Source organism: Bombus huntii, chromosome 1 (assembly GCF_024542735.1).
Source record: "Bombus huntii isolate Logan2020A chromosome 1, iyBomHunt1.1, whole genome shotgun sequence".
Taxonomy (NCBI): Eukaryota; Metazoa; Arthropoda; class Insecta; order Hymenoptera; family Apidae; genus Bombus; species Bombus huntii.
This window is the reverse complement of record NC_066238.1, coordinates 14,988,983-15,013,913: the sequence shown is the minus strand read 5'-3', so window position 1 is coordinate 15,013,913 and position 24,931 is coordinate 14,988,983. Positions and strand designations below refer to the sequence as shown.

The following is a 24,931-nucleotide window of genomic DNA, read 5'->3' as shown; positions in this document are numbered from 1 at the left end:
TCCTTCTGTCATTTCCCCCTTGCCGGTTCTTCCTGTGCACCCGTCCCCTTCGTCAACCACCCCTCCTCCATCTTTCTCTTCGTTATTACCCTCGTACTCGCTTCTCTGTCTATCCGTCGCGTCGTTGCGTACCTTCTCGCGTTCCGTCTGCCTCTTTCTTCCTCGTTTGTCTACGGCTCGATGTGTACGCACGGTCCTTTCACGTTGCACGTGCGTACACGCGCGCACACGCACGACCACTCGTTCGCTCGCACGCTTAGCCACACGGTAGTAGCATCATCAATATTTCTCTTTGCTCACAGTTCTTGTACAATACGTACAAGGCTGCTGCTGCCGTCCCTGTAATTCCGCGAGAAACGACCAGAGACCTACCAAGCAACTATTATCTACCCTGCAAATGGCTAACTTCGAGTCACCCTGTACGCAGCGCCACTCGTCCCGATCTTTTCCACGGAAAAACTCGCCACACACTTGCTGCTTTTTTACCACCGGCGTGTTTTTTCGTCAAACGTCGCTGCAGATCGAACGCGATCACGAGATCGCGTTCTTGTTCGCCGACGGTGGAGAAGATCGCGGCAGCCGGACGGAAAGGTGAAAAAGGCGGAAAGGCGGTGGAAAAGGATCGCGCGAATGATTTTACGCGGCGCGGCGTGAGGCCCTGGCAAGGTAACGGGGAATGAAACCGCGGAAATCCCAACACCGATACTTTACGGGTTTATTTCGCAGTACGCTGCGGCCTGGCTCACCCGTTTCCGCCCATTTTTTTCATCTCGTATTTTTTCATAACTGGCCTGCGAGAGTGCGTGTTGCCGTCGCGAAAGTACTGTCGGCTGTTGCGAATCGCGCGATCCCGTCTCTCCCAAGGCCGCCGTCCGGTTTTCCCGAAGATTCGCAAGTCGTTGGCGAACGACGTACGGTGGCCAATCTCCGACCGATGTTTCCCATCGCCAGGAAACCGTGTCGAACGATTCGAGTTTTCTTCGCTGGCGTCTCGCGCTCTTTCAGTCGAAATTTTTCCATTCCGCCGGAACGTAGGCCGTTAGTATACCGTTTGCAGTTAAACAATATTACGTAGTAAAATTTATGGCTGTGCCCCCTTGCCGTAGCCAGCTTCGCACACCCTTACAATCCTCTCTCTCTCTCTTTCTCTCTTTCTCTCTCGGTGCGCACGGCTGAAAGTATCAACGATATGAGAAATACGAGCGTTATAGCCGCTGCTACCCCTGCGTTACCAGCCTACGATGATCCACGGCTTAACGGATACTACCCTAAACCAGCTCGTTCCCTTTTGTTTTTTCAAAAATCTCCGCTCGTTCGAATGGCTTCGTCGTTTCCTACCGAATATCTCGTTCTCGTGCGGCGAATTTCACCATCTCGTCTTTCTCGCCTAGAGTCCTCGTTTAGAATTGATCGACCGGTCGTCGACGATTAGCCGCGTGTTCGTCGCCGGCGCAAAAGGAAGCTACGACGAACTAACGCGTATTTACGCTTTTATCGCGACGCAATCTCGCGGCATAACCGTAAAAACCGAACGATATTCTTCTCCGGGAATGCCGCTAGTATCGTTGCTCGCCAGGCCAGGTTCACGCTTTTAATATGGCGGTCGTACTCGAGCGACCGACTCGACGACGAAAGTAACGGCGGAAAATCGTGTTTCTAGAAGCTAGGACCCGGTATCGAAGTTATTAGCGGCGAGTCGAAGGTTCGTACGAATAGGAGACGGAAAATTGGTCGTTAAAGGCGGGTTGAACGAATACGGAAGAAGAAATTGCGTGGCGATCGAGCGATTTTCAGGAGGAAAGTAAGGGCAGAGACGAGATAGTCCCAAAATTCGCGTTAATAGCCATTTAGGAGTGTCTGGTGGAGTCGGAGGGACAGACGCGAACCGTCTCTTTGTACCCTTCTAATTTCATTAGAGCGGCCATCTCTCCTTTCTACCGACGAACCGTAACTCCGTTATCGGGAAGCAGGACTCGCTAAATACGACCGTTAATATTTTTGCTTGTCTCGAGGAAATGCCAGGTTTCGTCGCGTCCTTGTCGTTAAATAATCATCTGCTCTGTCGCGATCCAATTAGGCCGTTAGCAAGCGTGCACCGACCGAGACGCCGGCGTATTCTCTTTCCTTCTTAATTCTTACACGCGTCGTTATTGCCTCTTCGTCACCGAAATCCACGCGAAACATTGCAATCTGTCCCGTGTCGCTCGACACGGAAACTCGCAACGAAGCGTTTACCGAGACCGCGAAACGTTGGGCGAGAGAGCGACGCGGCAGAATTTTGCAACGTCTTGACCGCGCGATCCACTCGTTTAAGTCTCAGAGGATGTCGGCGCGAAACGCGCGATCGCCGCAGCTCTGGATCGCGATCCTTTGTCGTGCGCGTTGCCGCCACTAAACACGAAGCACAGAGAGTCTGACGTGTGGGAAAAAGCGAGGATCGGTAGCGGCACACGCCATCGACGCGAACGTGCACGTCGCGATCGACATGGAGCGCGCGACACGTCCAAAGGAAGAAGAGAGAAGAGGATTGGCTATCGAGGGGGAAAGAAGGAGAATGCGGGAAGAGAGAAGGACACGGTAGGACCGCGAGAACGGGCGCGAACGCGAACCGGAACGGGAACGCGAGCCACGGCGGCGGCGGCGGCGGCGGCGGCGGCGGCGGCGGCGGTGGCGGCGGTAGCGGCAGAGGCAGCGATAGCGATAGCGACCACCACCACCAGCGGCATCGGTGCGGCGTGACCTCCTCTCGTCGTCATCGGTGGATCGGAGTTTCGGGAGGCCGATCGGCGGCGGCGGCGGTGGGCCTCCTCTCCGATCTGCCACGGCAGAATTTCTCTTCTTCTCGGCGAGAGAAGCGAGAGGCCGCTCGCGCGAGGAAGAAAGAAGGAGAGGCGGTATGAGGCGGTCTCCGGGGGCGGCGCCTGTCGGCGCGTCCGATCGGAAGGTGAGCCTCCCGATTGGCCGATGCGACGGCGGAGCGAGGGGAACGCGAGGACGCGCGAGCTACGTTGCTTCCTCCACCCGCACCCGTTCTCTTCGCGGTCTCGACGCGGTCTCCGTCGCACCGCGTCACCGTTTCGCTCGCGCCGACGCCGCCTTCCTTCTTCGTCGCTCGCCAGCCGCTCCACTCGATGGTTCTTTGTTTCGCCGGTGGTCGTCCCTGTCGCTCCGACTAGCCGCCTTGGCCGTTCTCTTTTCGCCCTCGTCTCTCTCTCTCTCTCTGTCGCACCCACGCGCCACTCTCCCCGTGGCTGCCGCGCGTCTCGCGTCTCTCGTCCATCGTCTCTCGCCCCTCGAGCCTCGAGTCGGCGCTGGCACCGCTGCAAACACACGGTATCGGCGCTCGGCCGCCTCACGGACCTCTCTACTGCCGTTCGAGCGAACCGTCGCCGCCGCGAGTCTCTCAGTTGCGACGCGCTCGTCACGGGGTGCAGATCGTGGGCGCTTCGTCGTGTCGCTCCATCGGTCCTCGCAACGCGCGCGGCCACGCATTATCGCGCGTACACGTTTTTCCCTCCCCGTTTCAACAGAGAGAGAGAAAGAGAGAGAGAGTCATCGTGATCGAGCTCGAGGCTGCCGAGTGCTACTTCGTCGATTGTTTTCAGTGCTTTCTGGTGTGTACTCGGTGAGACTTGGTAGAAAATATTAAGTACGCGAGACCGGTGCTTGGAATCGCAACGCTGCTGCGTACTCTCCTTGTCATCGCGATCTTCCGACCGGGACGACCTGTCAACCGAAATACGAAGGACAGCCGCGTGCTACCGTACGTCCGTCGATAAAGGGGAGGGAAGTGGACACTCGGAACGAAGTAAACGCGAGAAACGTTAAGCAGAGTTCGTTGGGTGGCGCGCGCGCGCGGGAACTCGTTACGGTCACCCTGTTTTCGAAAGTCGCGCGCGTGCACGCGCGCGCTGGCGCACGCCAGCCGTTTCTTCGGTTCGAGTCGACGCGACGCGACGCGTAAATCTTTGGTCCGTAGAGTTCCGCAACGATGCGCTCGATGGATCGCGTTCGAACGTAGCGACGCGCGATCCTCTCCGATTGTCCGTGATCGCGATCGAAAGAGGCGGTGGAAAGAAGAGAAGAAAGAGAGAGAGAGAGAGAGAAAGAGTGAGAGAGTGAGAAAAACCGAGAACACTGTGAAACGAATCGAAAGGAAAACGGCGATGTTCGATCGCGAGATCCTCGGCGGAAAGATCGCGGCGGCCGCGCACGTTTGACGTACAGGCGCGTGCGTTCCCACGAGAAAAACAGACGCGTGGTTCGCGCGTAATTTTGCGCGCGTGCTTGTGTACGTGTGTGTTCCAGATGCGGTCTAGCTGTTGATTCGTTCGCGACCACCGATCGGTAAAAGCATCGACGAACAGAGTTTCGTTGATCGAAAAACGGAGGAAAGAGACGCGAAGGGCGTAGAGGAGCGCGCCGAAAGTTGCGAAGAGGAGGCGGAGGAGGAGGAGGAGGAGGAGGAAGAAGAAGAGGAGACGGAGAAGGAAGCGACAGTGGCGAAGAAAGAAGAGGTGGAGAAGAACGAGCACGAGAGCGAGAACGAAGAGGAGGAGGTGGAGGAGGTGGAGGAGGTGGCGGTGGTGGAGGACGCGGTGCAGGCGGAGGAGAAAAAGGTGGAGAAAGGGGAGGAGGAGAGAAACGGAAACGGAAGAGGAAACGATCGAGACGCTACGACCAGATCCTTCGTGGAAAACATGACACAGCAAAGCGGCGCTGGGTCGCCCCAGCAATTTTGCCTCAGGTGGAACAACTACCAGACGAATCTGACCAACGTGTTCGATCAGCTGCTACAGAGCGAGAGCTTCGTGGACGTGACGTTGGCCTGCGACGGACACAGCGTGAAAGCTCACAAGATGGTGCTATCCGCCTGCAGCCCGTACTTTCAGGCGCTTTTCTTCGACAATCCTTGCCAGCATCCTATCGTCATCATGAAGGACATCAAATGGCCGGAACTGAAGGCCGCCGTAGAGTTCATGTACAAAGGAGAGATAAACGTGTCGCAGGAGCAAATCGGGCCGCTGTTGAAGGTCGCGGAGAGTCTCAAGATCCGCGGCCTGGCCGACGTAAACAACGAGCAAGAGCTGACGTCGAGATCGAGCTTGGAGGAAGCGGCGAACGCGGCAGCGATGCACAGAAAGAAACGACGTCGAACGTCGGACGAGAGATCGCCGCCGCCGGCCTGCAGCCCAGACCGGGTCGCCTCCGGAAGCATCCCCGATGATCAAGATCCGAGCCAAGGCGGCGGAGGCGTGATCGTACCACCTGACATTCACGGCATGTTGCCCAGCAGCTCGACTCCGCGATCCCTCGGATCTCCCGGAACTCCCAACGTCTCTGTCACGCCGCAGATCAACCTCCAGGAACTTCCGGTATCGCTGCCCCTGCCGCCACCGCCACCGCCGCCCCCTCAGCCCGGCCAGCAGAGCTCGCACTCGATATCCGCACACCACGTGCCTGGCCACGTGACTTCCGGTCCCCACGCCTCCGTCAACCACCTGACCGTACACGGCCAACAGCTCTCCGTTCAGCAGCAACAACAACAACAGCAACAACAACAGCAGCAACAGCAGCAGCAACACCATCAGCAAGGCGCTGCCGGTCAACCGACTCCCGGGGACGATCTCGAGATAAAGCCTGGCATCGCCGAGATGATTCGCGAGGAGGAAAGGGTGAGTGAGCACGATTTTTCCGCTATTTTTCCTTTCCTACTATCTCCTCGTCTTTCGCGACGCAACGCGTCCACGGTCGTCGACACGACGACGTTCCACTATCGCAGACACCGTGTCGTTCACGACGATCGTTTACGTTCGCGTACGCAGTCGAATCGCGTCGAACGCGAGCGCGCGAAAACTCGACGCACGCGAGCGTCCACAACGGGCATTTTATCGAGCGCGATCGAACCGTTTTATCGACGCCCGATCGAGACGTTGCAGGGAACGCGCGACGTTCCGCGCGAATCTTCGAAACGAGGGTTGACAGAGGAGGGGGGCCAGGGAAAAAATCGATGGGACGTGAAAGCGTTTTTGAAAGTTGTTAATTAGGTTTTGCCACGTTAACGAGATTCGCGGCGGTCGCCGCTTTAGCGGCGAAGTTTCCTCACTGTCGGCACGCGTGGCAGCCTGCATTCCAGCGAATTCGCGAGAAACGACTTTGGAAAAACGACAGTCGACGAGTTTGCCGACTGGACAAAGTCCCGAGGAAAAGGCGTCCTGTTTATAATTGGAGGATGCTGGTCCGCAGAGTTTCGACAGACCAACAGCTACACAGCGAAGAATCGCGCAGGTTAGGGTCGACGAAGCTGCCAATTACGAACGGCCGAATGTTTTTACCGGAAACGTCGTCTAACGGGAAGACCGAGCCTTTGCCGGAGAGGTCCAATTACCCGGCGATCGGCTTCGACAGTGTGCACTAATTGAGAGTATCAATGAACGTCAATGAGCATAGTCAATATTTGGACGCGGAGCATTCGACCGTTTTGTAACGTTCTTTTTGTTAAAACGAATGACAAATATTGACTACGCGCTCGTTCGCGCATACGTGACACACACCGGGTATCGACTGTTCTCGTTAATTACATCGGGACGACGGTGTCTCCTGCATTATTTATCGTTCGCCACCGGCGCAAGTTATTAAACGAACAGCTAGTGGCCGCGCTTCGTTTCGCCACTCGTCCGTGTCGTCTACCTTGCCACGCGCTTCCAACGTTCAGGTCCGCGTTCCACCACCTTTCGCAAACTTCCACGATCGTGAAATCGCTCGTCTTCATCGATCTTTGCCATCCATCCGACCTCAACAACCTATCAATGTAACGTGTTAACGCGTTGACTGCCACGACACTCGTGTTCGGGTGACGGCAAAGTTTCCGGTAGAATCGTATTCGGGTGGCTCTTATTTGACTATTTGCGGAGGATCGTCGTAGGTGTTTGATAAGATATTCCAGAGAAAATAACGAAGCTATTGAATTGTTACGAAAGTAATACGGAAATGGTTTATTGAAAAAATTATTTAGAATGAAAAACTTTAAAGCATTCTATACATAGGTGAGGTTGGTCGAGACAATTTGGACAATAAGTTGTTGTTTTCTTTAAATTCTCTCGTGTCTTTGTTCCGTCCATTCGACGTCTTTTATTTGCATAACGTAATTTGCACGCGCGTCTAATGCTTCTTCCGGAATCATTTTTCCCAACGGCGATACTGTGCTGACTGCGTGGAAGACAAGGATTTTTTATATTCTCAGACAACCCTAATAATTTTGCAGCTAACGATTCTCTAAATATTCTAATATTTATATCCTTCCTCGTTGCAATTTTGTAACCCGTCGAAGCGTTTACAACAGAAATTGCGAGAAGGAGTCGAATGCCAAGTTTTCCGTACCATTTGATTCCTTCTCTAATTGTGGTGGCATAAGAAACCATTTGGTCGGAATAATCTATACCACACTTTCCTTCGTTATATTCAACAACAGCTAGTGGTTTTAACGTTGCAAATGTCTGTTGGCTTGGAGAAACAGCACGAATGCTACGATTTTTTTTTCTACTTGGTACCACGATGGCAGCCTGTTTTGTCGATAAAATTCTCACATCCCGTGTATCTCTCCATTTGAGTACGACGATCCCGTTATCATCTTCTTCGGATACTATCTGCCCTTTACTTAGTTCGCAACGAAGAATATCTTTCGGGAGGAATTTTTGTTATTCCTAAGTGTTGCCACTACGTGCGTCTCGCGGTTTAGTCATAATATCGCTAATTCATAGCTCGTGTAAAAATGATCAGTGTATAATGTTCGTCCTTGGTAGAAAAGTTTCTCTGCAAGCTGTAGACGTACATCGTGTGCCAATGCTGTTTCTCTAACACCGTCAGCTGATCTACCAGAATAAATTTTCATTGCCCACGTATATGCCGTGTTTGAGCATAATTTGAATAATTTGATCGCGTATTTGTGTGCTTTGTTTGCTATATATTGTTCGAAGATGAGTCTTCCGCGCCATGGAATCAACGTTTCATCGATAACAACGGGTTCTCGAGGCGTGAATATTTTTTCATACTTCCTTTTCAGTCTGTCGAAAATTTTGATTACTAAAATATCCATGGGAGTACCAATCAGAGAGCGCTTGGTACCGCGGCACGCGTGGCCCGAAGGAGATTTCGTCGAAAACACGCGTGGCAGTCAACGCGTTAAACAGATTTTTACCTCGTTCGACGACGAACAAATAAATCGGAATATCGTAAAAGCAGGTAGTTACAATCGATAGTGTGCGAAAGCCGTAAGAAGCAACGATTTGTCGATCGATTGGCGAGAAAATACAGACGGATCGATGATAGAGAGAAGGAAAAAAAATGGTCGGTAAATTTCGACGGAGATTCGTGGTTTGTCGAGCACAGCGGAAAATTGAGGCCGAGTATTATTTTTCTATCGTGGCTATACGTATATCGGTGTGGTGACGCAATCGGCTATGTATAATGGCTATAACATTCCGCGGAATTCCATTATGTTAACGCAACCACGTTCCAATTCTCCGGGCATGCCTGCTCGTATCGTAATACGCTAGTGTATCGCGACTGTTCCGCGATACCGGCGCGAAGCCTCTCCGATTAAAATGCCTAATTGATGCGGGTTCGCCTAATAGGAGATGCGTGCGTTTGCAACAAGAGCGCGCGGCCTGCGTGAAAATCCGTCCAAGGGTCGTTCACGACCGACCATGGAAAATTACACGCGATAAAACCAACACCTGCTTACCTTTTCCTCCAGTTCTCGTACGTACGAACGATCTGTGTGGTTGTGTATGGGCGAGCGCGCGCGTGTCTGCACTTGCCTTGCCAACCAACGATGTATATAACATGGTGAAAAATACTCCCTGGCGAGAAGCGCGCCACTCAAGGATGGATTATTAAAGATTTAGTCGCCGCAAAGGATCGTTCTCAGCGTTGCAGCTGGATTTCCTTCGGATTAAGAGCTTTAATGAAACGAAATTTAAATATAAATTGTCTTTTAACTCTGGCCGATCGGTTGGAAATTCGCCGGCGGCAGCGTGCGCGTACCGCACCGCGATACGAGGCAATCCGATCTTTCGTTGGAATTTCGCTGGGCGATCGTCCGACCCGAGTTATCGCTTACCACGGCAAGAAGCACGGAACGCGTGGCAACGGACGGCAGAAACGCGTACACGACGTGGAAAAGCAGCAAACTACGATCACGCGGTCGGTGAAGGCTGAAAAGTCGGGCTGGAAAAAATTTAATCTTTGCTCGCGTTATCCTTTTTGGCAATAACCGCTTCGCCCCTCCTCTTTCTCTTCGCGTCGTCCGTTGTACGCGGTTCGTAAGAGCGAGTTAGAGCGATCGCTGTCGCGTCGAGAGACGGAGAGACGCACGGACGGATAGGCGAAGAGAACGACGGAAAGAGAGGACGAGGGAGAAGATGGGTGGGGAAAAAAAGTGGCAGAACGGTAAATCGTGAATCGTGAATCGTGTAGTAACCGGGCAAGCGCCATTCATCCTGATACGCAACGGATGCGACTACATATTTCCTTCGTTCCGTTTAAATTAGTGTTTTTGCCGTACGGTCTTGATTGTGTTTTCGCGGGCGTGCGGCGCGCGCTGCGACAACGTCCGCGTCTACCTTCGCAGCGGACACCGTCTACGCGCGTACACGTGTACGCACGCGTATCGATTCCGCGTTGATGAACGCGTAACGGCCTAGCTAAGCGATATATCAGGAGCGTCATTTCGACGGGCAGAGAGTGGCGCGCGATACGAGCCGCGGCAAAATTGAAAAGTTTGATGTATTAAAATGCGACCCCTTCTTCGAAACGTGGAGAAAAAAAGCCGCACCATCCCCGACGCGCGTTCACCGTCTGCGCTCTCGCCTACTCGATTACGCCGCCCGTCAAAAAGTGATCGAGAGTTTTCGTCTATCGCCGCTTTCATCTTAAGTCGCCCCTTTCGCTGTCCGTCCAATTCCAAACCCGACGCGCGTCCTGTCGCATAACCGTCCGTAAAATCGAACACGCGTCGTACGAAACTGACGTTCAGGTACTTTGGTTCGCCTTTTCTCGATACCTGCGCCAACTTCTCCGCGATACGGAAATTCCACGATGGTCTTGTCCTCGCTAGCTTCTGGCGATGGCGGTTGGCAAAGCGGCAACGATGAACCTGAAGAAATTGGTAGGTACCTTGGTGCGTGACCAACGGTTATAATTTCGTCGTGCGATCTCGACGAAAGGAAGAAAGAGGCGAGGCCGATGAAGGGAAACCGGGACGCAGTCGAACAGACTGGAAACTCGGACGAGTTGAAACGGACAGAGTGGAAGCGTAGTAGCCGACTCGACTCGTTGTCGGTTCTGTGTTACGTAGCATCCATCCGCACACACTGTTTTATAATAAGGGACGGCATAATGCTATGTGTTTGAAATATTTCAAAAATTGCCTTCCTAGGAAACTCTCGGTATAATGGCAATACTTGGAACGTAATCTCAGGCTAACCGAACCGCATACACTTAACTTTGCCTCTTCCCGTCCTTTCCCGTTGCTATTTCGTCCCCTCGTTGCTGCCTTCTCGCTTAGCTTCGTTGCTCGGTCGATCGGTTTCTCCTCTCGTTTCGTTCCCTTACGTTTCGCCAAATCGGCGACGTCGTCCGAAACCGTTGAGTTTCCGCGAATTTTCCACGTGTTCGTCGGCGACGCGTGTCTTCAACAGGAGGAAAAAATTGGCGATGTTTTTGAGAAACATTGGCTTGGCAACTAAGTGATTGCGGATTTTGTCATTAGGCGGTACTGACAAAACCCGCATTCGCTTAGTCGCCGACTCGATAGATCGCCAGACTACAATCCGGGGTCTTGTTTAATTCACCGAATTCACCTAATTTACTTGCTGAAAGATGGGTGCTTCGATAGGACAATTAAAGCGAGATTAAGCGAGAAGCAAAATACGGACGTAAAGTAACGTCGAAACGCGTAATCGCCGGCGACTATGCGCGAAAAACCGAGGTGAAAGATTGAGCCGCGACGCCTGTCCGTGGCCGCCAACCGCAAGCTGCAAATTCTCCTAAGGAGTCTCGCGTAATAACAAGGTGGAACGTTAGACACGGCGCAAGAACGAATGGTTTATCTGGACACAAAAATCGTCGAAAGAACCTTGCCGCGTACGGACGTCTTCCTACTGGAAACGTGGCGCGACGTTGCAGCGACGCGCGACCACCGAATCGCGACGTCTGACGATTCGAAGGATTGGCGATTCCGAGGCGAAAGCAATTCGTCGGAAAACGGAAAGGGGAGCAGCTTTGCGGTTGTTAGCCAGCGGCGATAAGCGTCGGAGGAAAGGGTGAGCAAGTAGACCGGGCCCGAATGGGCGGAGGGGCTGAAAGGGAGGGTAGAAACGAACGTTTCCATTTTGAAAATGCGACGCAGGATGGATCTGGTGGCGCTATGTACGGCAGGCGACAGCTCCGACGAAGCCGCGGTAAATCAGAAATTATCTTGCGTCGCGTCCGAGTTGCGCGCTGCCTTTTCCCATCGAAACGCGCATAAATATACGAAGCGGCGGGCGACGAGGAAACACTGGAAACAGAGGAGAACCAGTGCGAGAAAGAGAGAGAGAGGGAAAGGGATGGTGGCGTCCCGCGCATCGTGCATCGTGCATCGTGGTTCACCGTGCATCGCGCGTCGGGCATCAGCGACGTACGCTGCGATGTATACCGCGCACCGTGCACCGTGCACCGCCCTATGCCCCGTACGATATTCGTATCGTCCACTATACATCGTACGCGATACACGATACACGACGCACGATGCACGGTGCACGATACACGATACACGACACACGATACAGCCGCAACGCGGTCCGACCGAAGCAGCGTCGACTGCGACGGAGGCGCGCGTCCCTAGCCGACGCGAGTGCGTGTGTGTTGAGCAGCATGCGCGCGCGAATCTCCGCTCCGGCCCGCAGATATATTAATACGTAGACTGTACGTCGCGGTACGCGTGACTTGATGGACGGATGACCGGACCATTCCGCAGATTGCTTCGCTCCCGATTCCGACCGGAAGCAGATTTATAACCTCTCGTCGTTATCTGCCGCGCAACGCCACTCGGGCCCGGACATTCCGGCTCCTCCGCTTCCGCTCGATCATCGATCGATCGTGTCTCGTCTTTGCGAGACTCCTTTTTTCTTGCATTTTTTACTCGCCGGCCCGTGGCAAACGTTTTTCGATGCTTTTGTAGCGGCATTCGACACCAACTAGGGTGGGTCGACGGTAGCGCAGTGGTTAGCGCCTTAGGTTACGAACGTTCGGGATCCGGGTTCAAATCCCGGCGACTGTAGTTTCGATTTTTCTTTCCACGGCATCTAATTGGAAAGAAAAGCAGCGGTTCCTTCCAGCGTTATCTACATCAGCAAGTAGCACTATCACCACAATTACTACAACTAACGCTGCTACACCTCGCTTTTAAGTTTTACTCGGCGGCGAATCGAAAGGAGGGAAACGGCGGGGCAAGACAGGCGCGCGCGGATACGCAGAGGGGAAACTCGTGGCGTCTCGCGAAAGAACGGAAACGGTGGTGGACGAGGGCGAGAGAGAAGAGAGAGAGAGAGGAGAGAGTGGGTCTTTCGATTTGAATCGAATCGTGGAAATCCAGCCTCCCTCGTTTCGGCCGGTACAACATCCCTGAAACGCGACGCGGGCGTCGCGATAAATTAGATTTAATGACTGTCGCAAAAAAGCGCGATATGAAAGTCGAACGCGCGGGACGAACCGATAGAATTAAATTCTAGGATATTCGATTACATTCCCTCTCCCCTCCCTCTGTCTCTCTCTCTCTCTCTCTCTCTCTCTCTCTCTCTGTCTCTCCTCGCCTGTTTCTGTTCGTCCTGCTCTCTTCGCGTCCCGTTCGTCCTATCCTCCTCTCTAGCCAATAAAACGATCGCTGTTCGTTGCTGCACATCCGAGTTTTCAGCGGCGTCGACGTGCAACCGAAAAAAACCCTCGATCGCGTATAATAGGCACGCGCGACCTATAGAAATAAGACACGCGGCGATGACGCCCGTTTAATTCTGACACGAAAGCCGAGCGACGTTTCGTCGAGTTTTCCTCCCTCTTCTGCCGGCGTCGCGCATCCTACCGCTTGTTTTACGCTTCAATGCCTCGAACGTTGAATCGCCGAGCAGCGTTTAAATCCGCTCCCTCGAAACTCGCTACGCTTACGCGTCGATTCCACCACCGGTGTTACTCGGATTGCCGCAGCCTACGCTTTCTCTTCTTTTCTTTCCTTTCCCTTTGTCGTTCCGTCATATTTTGTTTCTTGTATTTTCGCCTGCTGTTGTCTTTATCTTCTTCGTTCGTCCTTTCGAATCTAACGCAGAACCAACGACAGGCTGGAAAATTCGGCTAAACACCGACGTATTCCGCTTGCCAACGTACGTTTATACGAAGCAACAGCCAGCGACGTTCGATCGTGCTTTTGCTCTTGCGAATCGATCAAAGGAGTTTGGAGAAACGCGCGTGAATCTCTTACGCGCGTATATTTGTACATATTACATAGGAGCTGGCTGAGTCACGCGCTCAAATTTGTTTGTCGGAACGGCGTGGCGAGTCGGTTAATGCCGAGCGTTACACTAATAGGAGGTAGAATATAATCTCATTTACGTCGATGACTCACGTCGCGATACTTGCAGCGAATATGATTCATTCGATCCGATTTGTACGATCGCCGCTCCCTCGTTGCTCCAACGCAACTCCGGTTCCATGCGAAAGATATTTAGGCAGATTGGCTGTACAGGTCGTTCACCGATTTTCTCAAATAACCGTGAATTTCCTTGAAAGGATGATCCGTAAGAGATTAACACTGGAATTACCGATAGTTAACACACAGCTATTTCTACCGAAAGCAGTCAAAATGGTCTTTAAAAACTAATAGAATATTTGTATATTTATTGATTTATTTCGTAGCACATTTTTGGTGTTTTAATCCAGCTGGCACCATCATCCTTAAACGAGGCTTCACACGTTTACAAAATTGTAGGACCAATCGTTTTGACTGCTATGGTATTTCTAGCGTTAGCGATCTAGCGATCGATCGGGAATTTTCCTGACAACTGATATCGTCATATTAAATGATACGCAATAAAAATTGTAAAAACTCGTGGGAAGTTGTACAAAACGAGGAAACTGGTTAATTGGGGTTCGTTAAACAGATTGCAGAACCCTTTTACACTTCGACGAATACCAATCATTTTGACTGGTATTGGTATAAGTAGCTTCGATACAAAATTATTTTCAGTTTGAATACATAAAAAGCAAAATAAAATTTATCATACTATTCTTTTAGTAATCGTTGCGAAAGTAAAAAAAAATATAACATGAAGTAGGAATTTTCAATTAAAATTGTAAAAGCAGTCAATTTGACTGGTGTGGTATTTCTAGCGTTAGCATCGAGTGATATAGCGATCGATCGGGAATTTTCCTGATAACTACTATCAGCATATTAAATGATACACAGTGAAAATTGTAAAAACGCGTGGGAAGTTGTACAAAACGGGGAAACTGGTTAATTGGGGTTCGTTAAACGGATTGCAGGACCCTTTTACACTTCGACGAATACCAGTCATTTCGGTATAAGTAGCCTCGATACAAAATTATTTTCCGTTTGAATACATAGAAAACAAAATAAAATTCATCATAGTATTCTTTTAGTAATCGTAATCGCGAAAGTCGTTACATCATTGCGGAAAATAATATAGCATGAAGTAGGAATATTATAATAAAATTGTAAAACCGGTGAATTTGACTGGTGTGGTAATTTTACTGTTAAGCGGATACTCGTCGGTACGGGCGATCGATTTTCGAAAGTCGAGCGAATATAACGAAGGACATCGGGATGGTTAGAAGGAAGCGTTTAACAGCGGAGGAAGTTTCTTCGCGGAAGCTAGATTAGTCGAGTTGCAAGAAAATAGCGGGTCGAGATAAAAGCGAATCGGTCCCGAGAAACCCATTGTCTCGCACCTCGTTTCGTATTCCTATCCGGCCGTTAAAAATTCCGTGTTGCATTGTACCGTTGAGATTGCGTCTCGAAGGAGAAAACCGCGCGTCGATCGTCGACGTCCGTCGAGTAGTAGTCGGCCGACTCTTTCGAGTTTTCGCACCTGTCGCTCTGCCTTTCGACGATCGAAAATTTCGCGCCGTCTTGCAGGACGAAAGCGCGGAACCGGTGCAGCGTAAACGAAACCACGTAATGCTCCGTGTCTGTCGCGTATATCGGCTAGAACTGTAGAGATGGCGGCCCATTGTCTGGACTACAAATTAATCCGGCGATCGATACGTAGCAACGTCTTGGCCGGGTACACGCGGTGTGCTGACTCGCGGAAACAAAGTCGATAGAATGGCCGTGCAGTGCTGTGCTATGGTATGCGGCGTGACGTGACACGACGCGCTATGTTGCGCGATACAACGAGCTGTGGAATCGGTTGGCCGCGAGCAAACCTACGCTCGATCGAAGACGAAAGTCGATCGGGCCGCTTCACCGAACGTGTCCCGTCGACCACTTTCGTCGTCGTTTCTTGCACGCTCCTCGTGGTTCCTTGCACCTTCAACGCCGATGGAAACGCGGTACGGCAAGGTCGAACTGGAAATTCTCTGGAGACGCGATCGGACCGACGCGCGTCGACCTCGTCTTATCCTTCCCCCACCAACTGACTTTCCACGAGAGCCGGTAACGCGTTAGAATATTCAGCTAGAAAATAAAAAAAAAGGTTCCCGGACGATGGAGGGTATTGCATTAACCAAGATTGCTGACGATAAAATGAAAATAATGCGGAATGACGTGCGCGCTGGCGAGGGAGGATGAGAGCGGGCCGAGCCGAGGCTGAACGAGGGGGTGGAAAACGGATAAAGATAAAGTACGAGGCAAAGTAGGTTCGCGAGAGTGTGCCGGCTAGAGAGCCAGGATCATCGGGGTAGGAAAGAGAAGGAAAGCAGGGTAAGAAGGGGTGAAGGAAGTAGGCGCGCGAAGAGTCGGCGGTGAAGGAGGGACGACCCGACTGCCACGCTGTTAGCTTGCAGCGTAGTGGTAGAAGTGCAGTAGCTGGGGCGCGAGAAAGAGACGACGTCGGAGGATGAGACGTTGGGTGAGAAGCGAGAGCGCGAGGATAGCAGCGGAGCTAGACGAGGCGACTGCAAGGAAGCCGCGAGTGCGAGAGCGAGAGACGACGAAGGAGGGCCGGAGTAGCGGAAAGGCGTCAGAAGATACTGATAATTGCGTGAAAACTTGTTTCGCGCGAACAAACGTTTCGGAAAACGCGTTTTCGATCGCTGCGAGCAAAGTCGTCGTCGCTTTATTCATTTTCAAAACGCGTTTCGATTTGGCGGCAGAGGTCGTTTGTCCTCGACGAATGCTCGAAGCGAGTCTGTCTGTTACGTTCACGCGAGACCTCGAACGAAAAGGAAAGGGACACGTAGGTGGTTGATAGAGACGCTGGCGAAGGTGAGAGCTGATCGTAGACAGGAGCTGGGAAAAGTAGACGAAGAGAGAGAGCGAGAAGAAGCGACAGAGACCCCGGGGGTGGCGGATGAGGCAGCGGCGATGACGATGCAGCAGGAGGTTGATGTATTCGGTCGTGGAGCATAAAGCGGCGCTGTGCGGCGTTCGCCACGTAGCGCGTAAAACGTGCAAGTACACGTGTAAAACCCACGTACGTACACGGTTGACACGGTCGCGTGGCACACGAGCTTCTTACCAACGGCAGGTAAAGTACTCGCGAGTCTCTGCCGGGAGAAGTTTCATCTCGCGGATCAATCCGTTTGCCGCGTTCCCACTGCCGGACGAAAGTGTGCTGGCGGCAGAGGAAATTTTTAATATCGCGACCGGACGACGATTAACGAGATTTGGCGTTGGAACGCGCGGCATGAGCAGTGGCAATGGTAATTTAGAAGTTTAATATCGGTGGCATGATTTCTCACCGGCTGATCGATAATCATCGGCTGCGCATCTTTTGTTTCGCGCGGACGGTGACAGCAGCCTGGAGGAACGCGGTCCAGTCCCTCGTTGGTTGGCAAATCGTCCGCGCGCTAGGGAACCGAACGGAATGGTTTCGAGCGGCCAACGAACGCCCACGCGAATTCGGTCCACGAACGGCGCACCGCCGGCTGCACGACGGGTGGCCAATCGGTGAAAAAAACCGGGACTAAAAACAGAGGGCCTCGTACACAGGGGTGGTTCCATAATCCTGCGCCCTGCGACGCGGAGGTGGGGTAAATGCGCGGGTGCGACAGCGCGAATTCCTGCCGCCCCACTCTCGATGCACCTGCACGTGCATCGCATCGACTGCACACACGACTCATTCATCGTCTCCTCCTCCTCCTGTTCCTCCTGCTCCTCCTTCTCCTCCGCCACTCCACCCCATTTTATTCCATCCCATTCCTCCGCCAATCCCACCCCCCCTCTCGCTCCTTCCGCCCCCCGTCCCTGCCCTCTTCTGCCCTGCCCTGCCCTGCGCTACCCGTCCCTCCTCCCCCCTCCGAATGCTTTCCACGGCTCGCCTTACGCCGTTTCGCCTTCTTCTAATCTTTCTTCTTCTTCTTCTTCTTCTTCTTCTTCTTCTTCTTCTTTTTCTTCTTCACCTTCTTTCTTATTCTCGCGCTCCTCTCTCCGATATTCTCTCGCGACGTTGTTTCGCCGATCCGATTATACGTATACGACCGGTAGCTCTCAGAGTATCGCGTTTTGCTATTTGATCCCGTTACATGGCATTCGCCAAATGTTTAACGTTCGCCGATCCGTTTCCTCGGCTCCGATCGATCGGTCGATTTTTCAGCCCGGGCCAACGTTTCCTTTTGAACGGTCGGCATTTGCTTACGCTGAAAATTACGGCCCCTTTACGAAAGCAGCGGTAGAAAGGGTGTAATCGAATTGGAAATCTTTGCTGGTCGTTTGTTGGAAGCAGCGTGAGAAGCAGCGGCGATACAGGCGGAGCTTTAACCAAGAAAAAGGAGAATCGAGTTAGGAAAGTTGGGTTCCGTTAATTTGTAACAGTAGTGGCCATGGATCGTCGATTGCTCGACGACGCACGAGTTGCAGGGAAATCCGAAATTCCTAGCACGAACGGCCGATCCTCGCTGCATTAACGTTTCATCGCGCTCGGTACATACGCCAGGGTGGCACATCGATCGTTACAAAGTTCGGACTCGAGCGTCGAAGAGACGCGCTCTTACGCTAGAAAGAGAACACGTAGTACAAGAAGAAGAAGAAGAAGAAGTAGAAGAAGAAGAAGAAGAAGGAAACGGAGAAGGTGGAAAAGAGATATGACGCGTCCGTGATAGAGGAACACCGACACCGTGTTAGACAGGGACGGTCCGGCGAATCGTCGCGTCGAGACGTACAGTGAAAGAACGAGAGAGAATGGGAGCGGTGAGTGGCACGGACCGGCTGGAGTGTAGAACGGGGGAGGACCGACGGCGACGCTGACGGAGACGGTGAAGACGAAACGAAGACGAAGATGGCGAAGCAAGGAGCGAGAAAGTTGGAAGAAGGTGTGCGAGGGATGGGCAAAGGGAGAGAACGGCAACGAGCAAAAAGAGAAGGCAATGAAAGACAGAGAGAAAGAAAGACGCGTAGAGTGGGACGAGAGGAGAGTAAGTTGACTTTGCATTATTTAAACGGCGTCCTAGCACGGTAACACGTGTTCTTTTGAAGTCTCGCCCCCTTCAAATATTCAGACTGACGTCACCGCCGTCATATTCTTCGCTCGTGGAAACCCAGCAAAGCATATACGCTTGGAATACGCGCGTTCCTTCTATCGTCTTTTCGCCTTCTCTAGTTTGTCTCGCGTCTCTTCCTTCTCCCTTTCACCGCCTCTCTCTCTCTCTCTTTCTCTCTTTCTTCCTCTTTTTTTCAGTCGATCGCGCGTCATCCAGCCAGGCGCCTTCCGATCGTCCAGCTTTCGTCGTCGCTTTCGCCCTTCCGTCAGAGTCCTGGAAAGAGGCCGTGTTTCTCGCCATCCCATAGCGAAATACGGGTTTCCTCTATGTACGATTTTTCGTCTCTGCTTGGCGTTCGAAACCGATGCTTGTCGGGAGAATGGCGAACAAACGCCACTACTCGATCGTTTGCTCGTCGCCGGACCACCGGTTGCCGTTTCTCGGACTTGCCGACGCATTCCGGAAAAACTGAACGCGCCTTGGAAATAAATATTATTACCAGGCACGAACGATAAAAACGATATTGTTTCGCAGACCGAATTATCGCGCACCGGCGAAAGCGTTTTACGCGCGCTTTTATGCTCCGTTATTTTTTCCCCTCGGCCGAACGATCGTTCCGAGAATCGTTGACCGCTATGAAAATCGCTGCCTTCGTTCCGACAGTTTTTATTCGCGAATCTTCGTCGTCGTGCCTTCTCGCTCGCCGCTCCGAATTTTCCACCGTAAGACGCGATGAAATTCCTATCGAAATGTACGCGAAACGAAAGACGCGTGGCGCGGACGTTGACATCGGCGCAACTTGACGCAAGGTCCTGCCCTTGAAACTACGGTCGATTTCGAACGTTACGTCCGTTAGGACGCGCGGCGCTAGATTCACGCGACAGGGTTATCGCGCTCGGTTAACGAGCTCGTAATCGCCGTTCTTCCATCGTTTCGTCGATCATCGCTTCCGTCTTCCCCTCGTCTCCGCCATATCGAACAGTCGAACGTTCGCTTCTATCGCCGAAAAAGAAAGTAACATTGCCGAGGGAGTTACGGCCTGCGACTTAAGGAAACTTGGATTTTTTATTATTTCCCATCTTACGAACAAACATCGAGTTAAGCTAACGAACGTTCGCTGTAGCTAAATCGAAGAATGAAAGCGTTTGTCTGCCGCGCTGTTCCACGGAACAATAATAATCGAATGATTTCATGGCGCATTTCAGCACATGTTTGGCTAAGTATAGACTACGAGTAAAAAAGCTTTTTTTAAAACAGCTTCTCGCTGATCGTTTCGTTCAAACGAGATAGTTTGGTCGATCGTGAAACCGATAGCAGATAGGATAGTTGGTTGGCACTTTCGTTTTATCGTATTCGATTAGAAGGTGGAAAGCGCGAACGTCGGTGCGTAAACCGATCGGAAGAAAGGAAGTGCCGAACGTCGCAGCTTCAACTTACGTCATGTCCGTACGAAACACGCTGTTTATTATATAACACTGGAGAGCGTTCAACGAACCGCTGAATAGACCATTCAACGCGTTTCTAAGGGACCGTTAAGTTATTCCGCGGATATAATTGACGCCGAAGTCCGCGTGGGACTGTGGCTGCGCACGCTCTCGTAACAAACTGCTTGCAAAACATTTCGTTCAGCGTTTACACGCGTCCTCTGTCCTTGTCGCCTCGGTTTTCTTCTTCCTGCTTTCTTTTCTGTCGCGCCACCGTCCCTCGTTCTCTTTCTCGGCGTCGTTTCTTATTCCCTTCCGAGTTTGTTGCCGGCGCGGAGCAACGACTAAAGCGGCGGCTGAAGAAAAGGTACAGGGCAAAGCGGAAGGGAAAGCAGCGCAGGAGAAAGGAAGACGAAAGAGCGCGCGCTTACAGATGCGACGGTGGAAACTCGGCAAAGAGTGGAGAGTCGAACTAAAAAGAGGCAACTGGGCGATACTAGAGCGTAATTGAAACTTTGTTTCGCTCGCGACAATGCCGGAAATTGTTCCTACCAGCGATTCGACGAGGGCTCTCCCGTCTTGTTCTCGGATCGCTTACCGTCCGGCCGACCGTTTAAATCGGAGAAGAGCAAGTAACTCACGGCCCCGCGATTCCTACCTTTTTCTTCTTTCCCCCTCCCTCTTTGTTTTCCTTTTTCCACTTTTTACGCTTACCACCTGCGATTTCAAACGATTCTCGCCTTGCCGCGAGCTCTCATCGTCTCTGGATACTCCAGCGCCAAGAGTTTTTCTCTCTTTTCCTACGTTCCTTCTTGCTCCTCTTTTTCCATCTCTTCCTCGTTCTTCTATATCTTCCGTTTTTCATAATAACGCACGGTTCGGATATCCTGCAGCGGCGCGAATCCAACCGAATAAATTCCACTTCTCCCTCGGGAGGTTTCCTTTCGACGGTTCGAGACTGGGCGCGATTCCCTCGCGCCACGTGGCTTACGCACGATCGGCAAACAAGGGCTTGTTCCGTTTAGTCGTGGCAGATATGATATATGGGAAAGGCGAAGGCAACGTGGTGGGCCGCGTCGAGACGGGGTTGCAGCCACGGCCACGTTACAAAGGGTCGGGTGTTATCGGCGACGCGCGGCCACTCTCACCACTACGCGCGTCAACTTGTACAAACGCAACGACGTGTCATCTCGAGAGAGGGAAAGAGGCGAGCGAGAGAACGAGGCGGAGAAAGAAAGAAGAAGGGCAAAGTGGCGCTCTCGAGAAGCGCCTGTCTGCCGTAAAGAATGCAGCCGGCTCCTCGTTTGCTTAGCTCGCTAGAAACGGCCGGGACTGCGCTTTCAGGAGGAACAGCAAGCAGTGCGAGGCCGCTACCGCGTCAACGAATCGGCGCAGCCGGCCGAAAAACGCTCGGTTCCGGCGAAAACGCGGGCCATCTACCGTCTTCTTAGTCTCGTTTCGTCTTCCCTTAACACGTCGGTCGCCGCGTCACCCATATCTGTGTGACGGGTATGCTTCCGTGGGATCCCTAATATGTGCGGCGCTTTTCTTCTTCGAGTTAATTAGATATAGAATATACAAAACATAAAAATATTAAAAACACTTTGTACTGTTGAAGTGGTCACCACTTCTAAGAAAACTCTACATCTGGTCTTTTTAGTTTTCTCAAGCACCGAAGCCATCGACAGCGCGTAGACAAAAGACCGCGACGAAGTCAGACCATAAACAGTAGACAGGCGACGTTGGCTTCGGGGTTTTCAGTTATTATACAGCCAGCGTGCGGATCTGGACCAGCTGAAATTGTATTCTTACTTATAATTACACTTCTATTTAAATATATTTTCTACCTTACAATTTATCCAAGTGTTTTCTCTGTTTACACATCGAATAACCTCAACATTTACCATACCTTTTATTCATTTATATTCTGGATGAAATATTGCAGCATTCGTTAAAACATTCCAAACACGTTTCGAGTGATTTTGGACACTTTGAACAATATGTTTCGGTCTTTTTTACGTTTTTCTCGCCTCTTGGCGTGCGACAGTTTGCCTCTTCCTCTCGTAACATAGGGTGCACGTACTTCTTATAGGCTTGTCCTGCTGATTCTTACGAATCTCCAGATGGCGGGACACCTTTTTCGTTTTCTTGCGATGGTTGTCGGGCGCGGTATTTTCTCACGACACATCGGAAACGAGAATTTCCCGAAATTTTCTTATCCGTGTTTTTTTGCTTGTGGCTGTTTGCTGCACAATACGAGCATTTGCTATAGTTGTTTCTAAGAGGAAATGTAGTGCTAATTTCGGATACCACTTGATGCTTTTCCGTATCGTAGTGGCACACGAGACCATCTAGTCGCTTGTGTCGATACCATTTTTTTCATTATGCTATACTACTCTCCTCACTATCAAATATATTTTCACGCTGTCTACTGAGCATTTGGAGGACGAAAAAATCACCGATGTGCGTCTCACAAGAAGTACGCTTCTCGACTAAATGAAAGATCTGGGATATCTGCCATGAGATCCCTCGGAATACGATCGGATTTGGCCCCCGCGGGAAACTTAGCCGAATTACGCTGCGCGACCAACGTGTTAAATACCTCGCCTGACAACACTTTCGTGTCGTCTTCTCGCGCTATTTCCATCGTAACGATGCCACTTAATTGCAGTTTCGTCGCGCCGCGAAAACAAAGGGTTTCGCGTACAGGGGCAGGCGAAACTCGACCGGAGGTCGATATCGTTCGACTTTTCGCTTCGCGTTACGGACTCTCGAGAACGCGAATCCAGGCAGTTCGCCGACATCGATCGAACGAGGGTTGCCGTTATACGTGTGTGCGTATGTAAGCACTGAACACGGTGCTGTCCACAATCAAGACGTTTCTAACGACGCGACGACTCGCTCTCCTTCGACTATTCTCATTATTATTATTATTATTATTATTATTATTTGGCTAAATCTTTTGATAGGAAAACGAGAGGAAAGAAATAAAAAAAGATACACAGCAGTATACGTAAAAGTCGAAGTATACGTTCCATGGAGCGGAACTCTCGGAAGAACTGGCCAGATGAATAGACGTCACGGTGAATTGGCAATTCGATTGAACGCGGTTAAAACTCTTTCACTGTCACGCCGAAATCGCACGTTTCGCAAGATTTGTTCTTCCACGAAAATGTTTAATCCTTCGAAGTGTCGTCTATTCATCGGTTATATTGAAAGTACCCTAATTGTCAATTTTCATTCAATTTTCTGAAACGCTCACCAATGACCAACGTGGCAGTCGAAGTGTCAAAACAGCGACAGGTGGTGATGCGCGTGTGGAAAAGAGCAGTTTCTCAGTGACGTAGGAAAAAAGTAAGGACGGAACGGACGATCGAACGATCGGCTGTTTTTCCTACGAACATGACGACCACGATTCTTCCGCCACTCAATGCCAGAAGATTGAGATTATTTGGCGCTGCGCGTCATAGGACCAGCACTGTGTTCTTATGTGAATTTGGTTGACGTAGGAATTACGATACGCAGAGCGGATCAGTACGTTCGTATTATGAAACAGCCTAATCGCTGGATAATGGAACGCTGCAATCGTAAGAGCGTGGTCGGTATCAGCGGAGATTTTAGGAATAAAAAAACTTGGAGGCGTCGAGAGATTACGAGAGACGACGTTACACTGTGTCGTAAATGACAAGTTGGAACTGCAAGTTGACACTTGCACGTTCTTTTCGTTGCTTAACGTGGACAACGGTGTTCCATTTATAGCACGTAGCACGATCGAAGAGTGAATTATCTTTGTTGAGAATTTTCCATCTTAATAGCCGAAATAATGCTATAGGAACACTAAATTTACACTTTGAATTTAGATTGGAATAATTCTACAGGATGGTTGGTAACTGGTGGTACAAGCGGAAAGGGGGTGATTCTAGGCGAAAAAGGAAGTCGAAAATATAGAATAACAATTGTTCGTTCGAGAAAATCGACTTTGAACTTTCGCTCGGTACGCGCGCAATTTATCACGTCTCGTTATTACGTATCTCACTGTAGATCGTTGTCTCGATGGAAAAATTAAAAAAAAAAATTTTTATTCCATATTTTCGACTTCTTTTTTCGCGTAGTTACCAACCACCCTGTATACCCATTTGATAAACGATTTCAAAGATATTCATCGATGCACACTTGCACACGTCTCAGCGTTTTCTTCCATATCCGACTGTTAACCGACTGAACAGTTTACGTTCATTTGTTTTCGAGACACATACTTCCACACACTGATATTCCCATACAGGTATCGCTACTACGCATCTAAGGTAACCTAACACATCAAATTCTACATATTTGAATAATCTTTCTTTAAATCTGTCGAAACGATGCCAAATTAATTGGATACACCGTTGCGGATGCCATCAGAGATTTTCGGATCATCTGCATACGATAAAAGTCTAGTATGGTTATTTTCGAACGGGGAACAGAACAGAGGAGGGAAAAGCAAGAAGGATGGACAGGGAAAGTAACCTTTAACACGGGATACGTGTCGGGTCGGCTGTCCGCGGATAAATATGTATAAACGCGAGACGAACGACAGCGTAAATACGCGTATGCGCCACGACTTTCATTATTCATTACGCTCACGTACCGTTCTATTTTAACATACTCGGTGATGCGTAACTCTCGACGATTTTACGATCCGCCGGTGTCTTCTTCGCAGTCTCGTTTACGAGCGATCCGTTCGATCGAATGGAACGTGATCGGTGCGATGAGAATTTAAGTTTGGCGACTCGCCGCCTCCGCTAACAACGTGCGCGATATTCTCGTTGAAAGTT

General features: G+C 51.0%; 1 protein-coding gene across 4 annotated transcripts in view; it reads left to right on the top strand.

The window, feature by feature from the left end:
- The first annotated feature begins 4,662 nt into the window (after nt 1-4,662).
- LOC126870190 (protein bric-a-brac 1-like) overlaps nt 4,663-24,931 on the top strand; it is a 162,592-nt gene continuing 142,323 nt past the window's right edge. For 2 of the 4 annotated variants that reach the window (XM_050627687.1, XM_050627701.1), the window contains exon 1: nt 4,663-5,675. In XM_050627687.1, coding sequence (XP_050483644.1) covers nt 4,701-5,675 — 975 coding nt within the window. In that variant the 5' untranslated portion in view covers nt 4,663-4,700. Of the gene's footprint in view, nt 5,676-21,774; nt 21,954-24,931 lie in introns of those variants that run through there. The other 2 variants (XM_050627691.1, XM_050627686.1) reach the window with 2 other exon arrangements.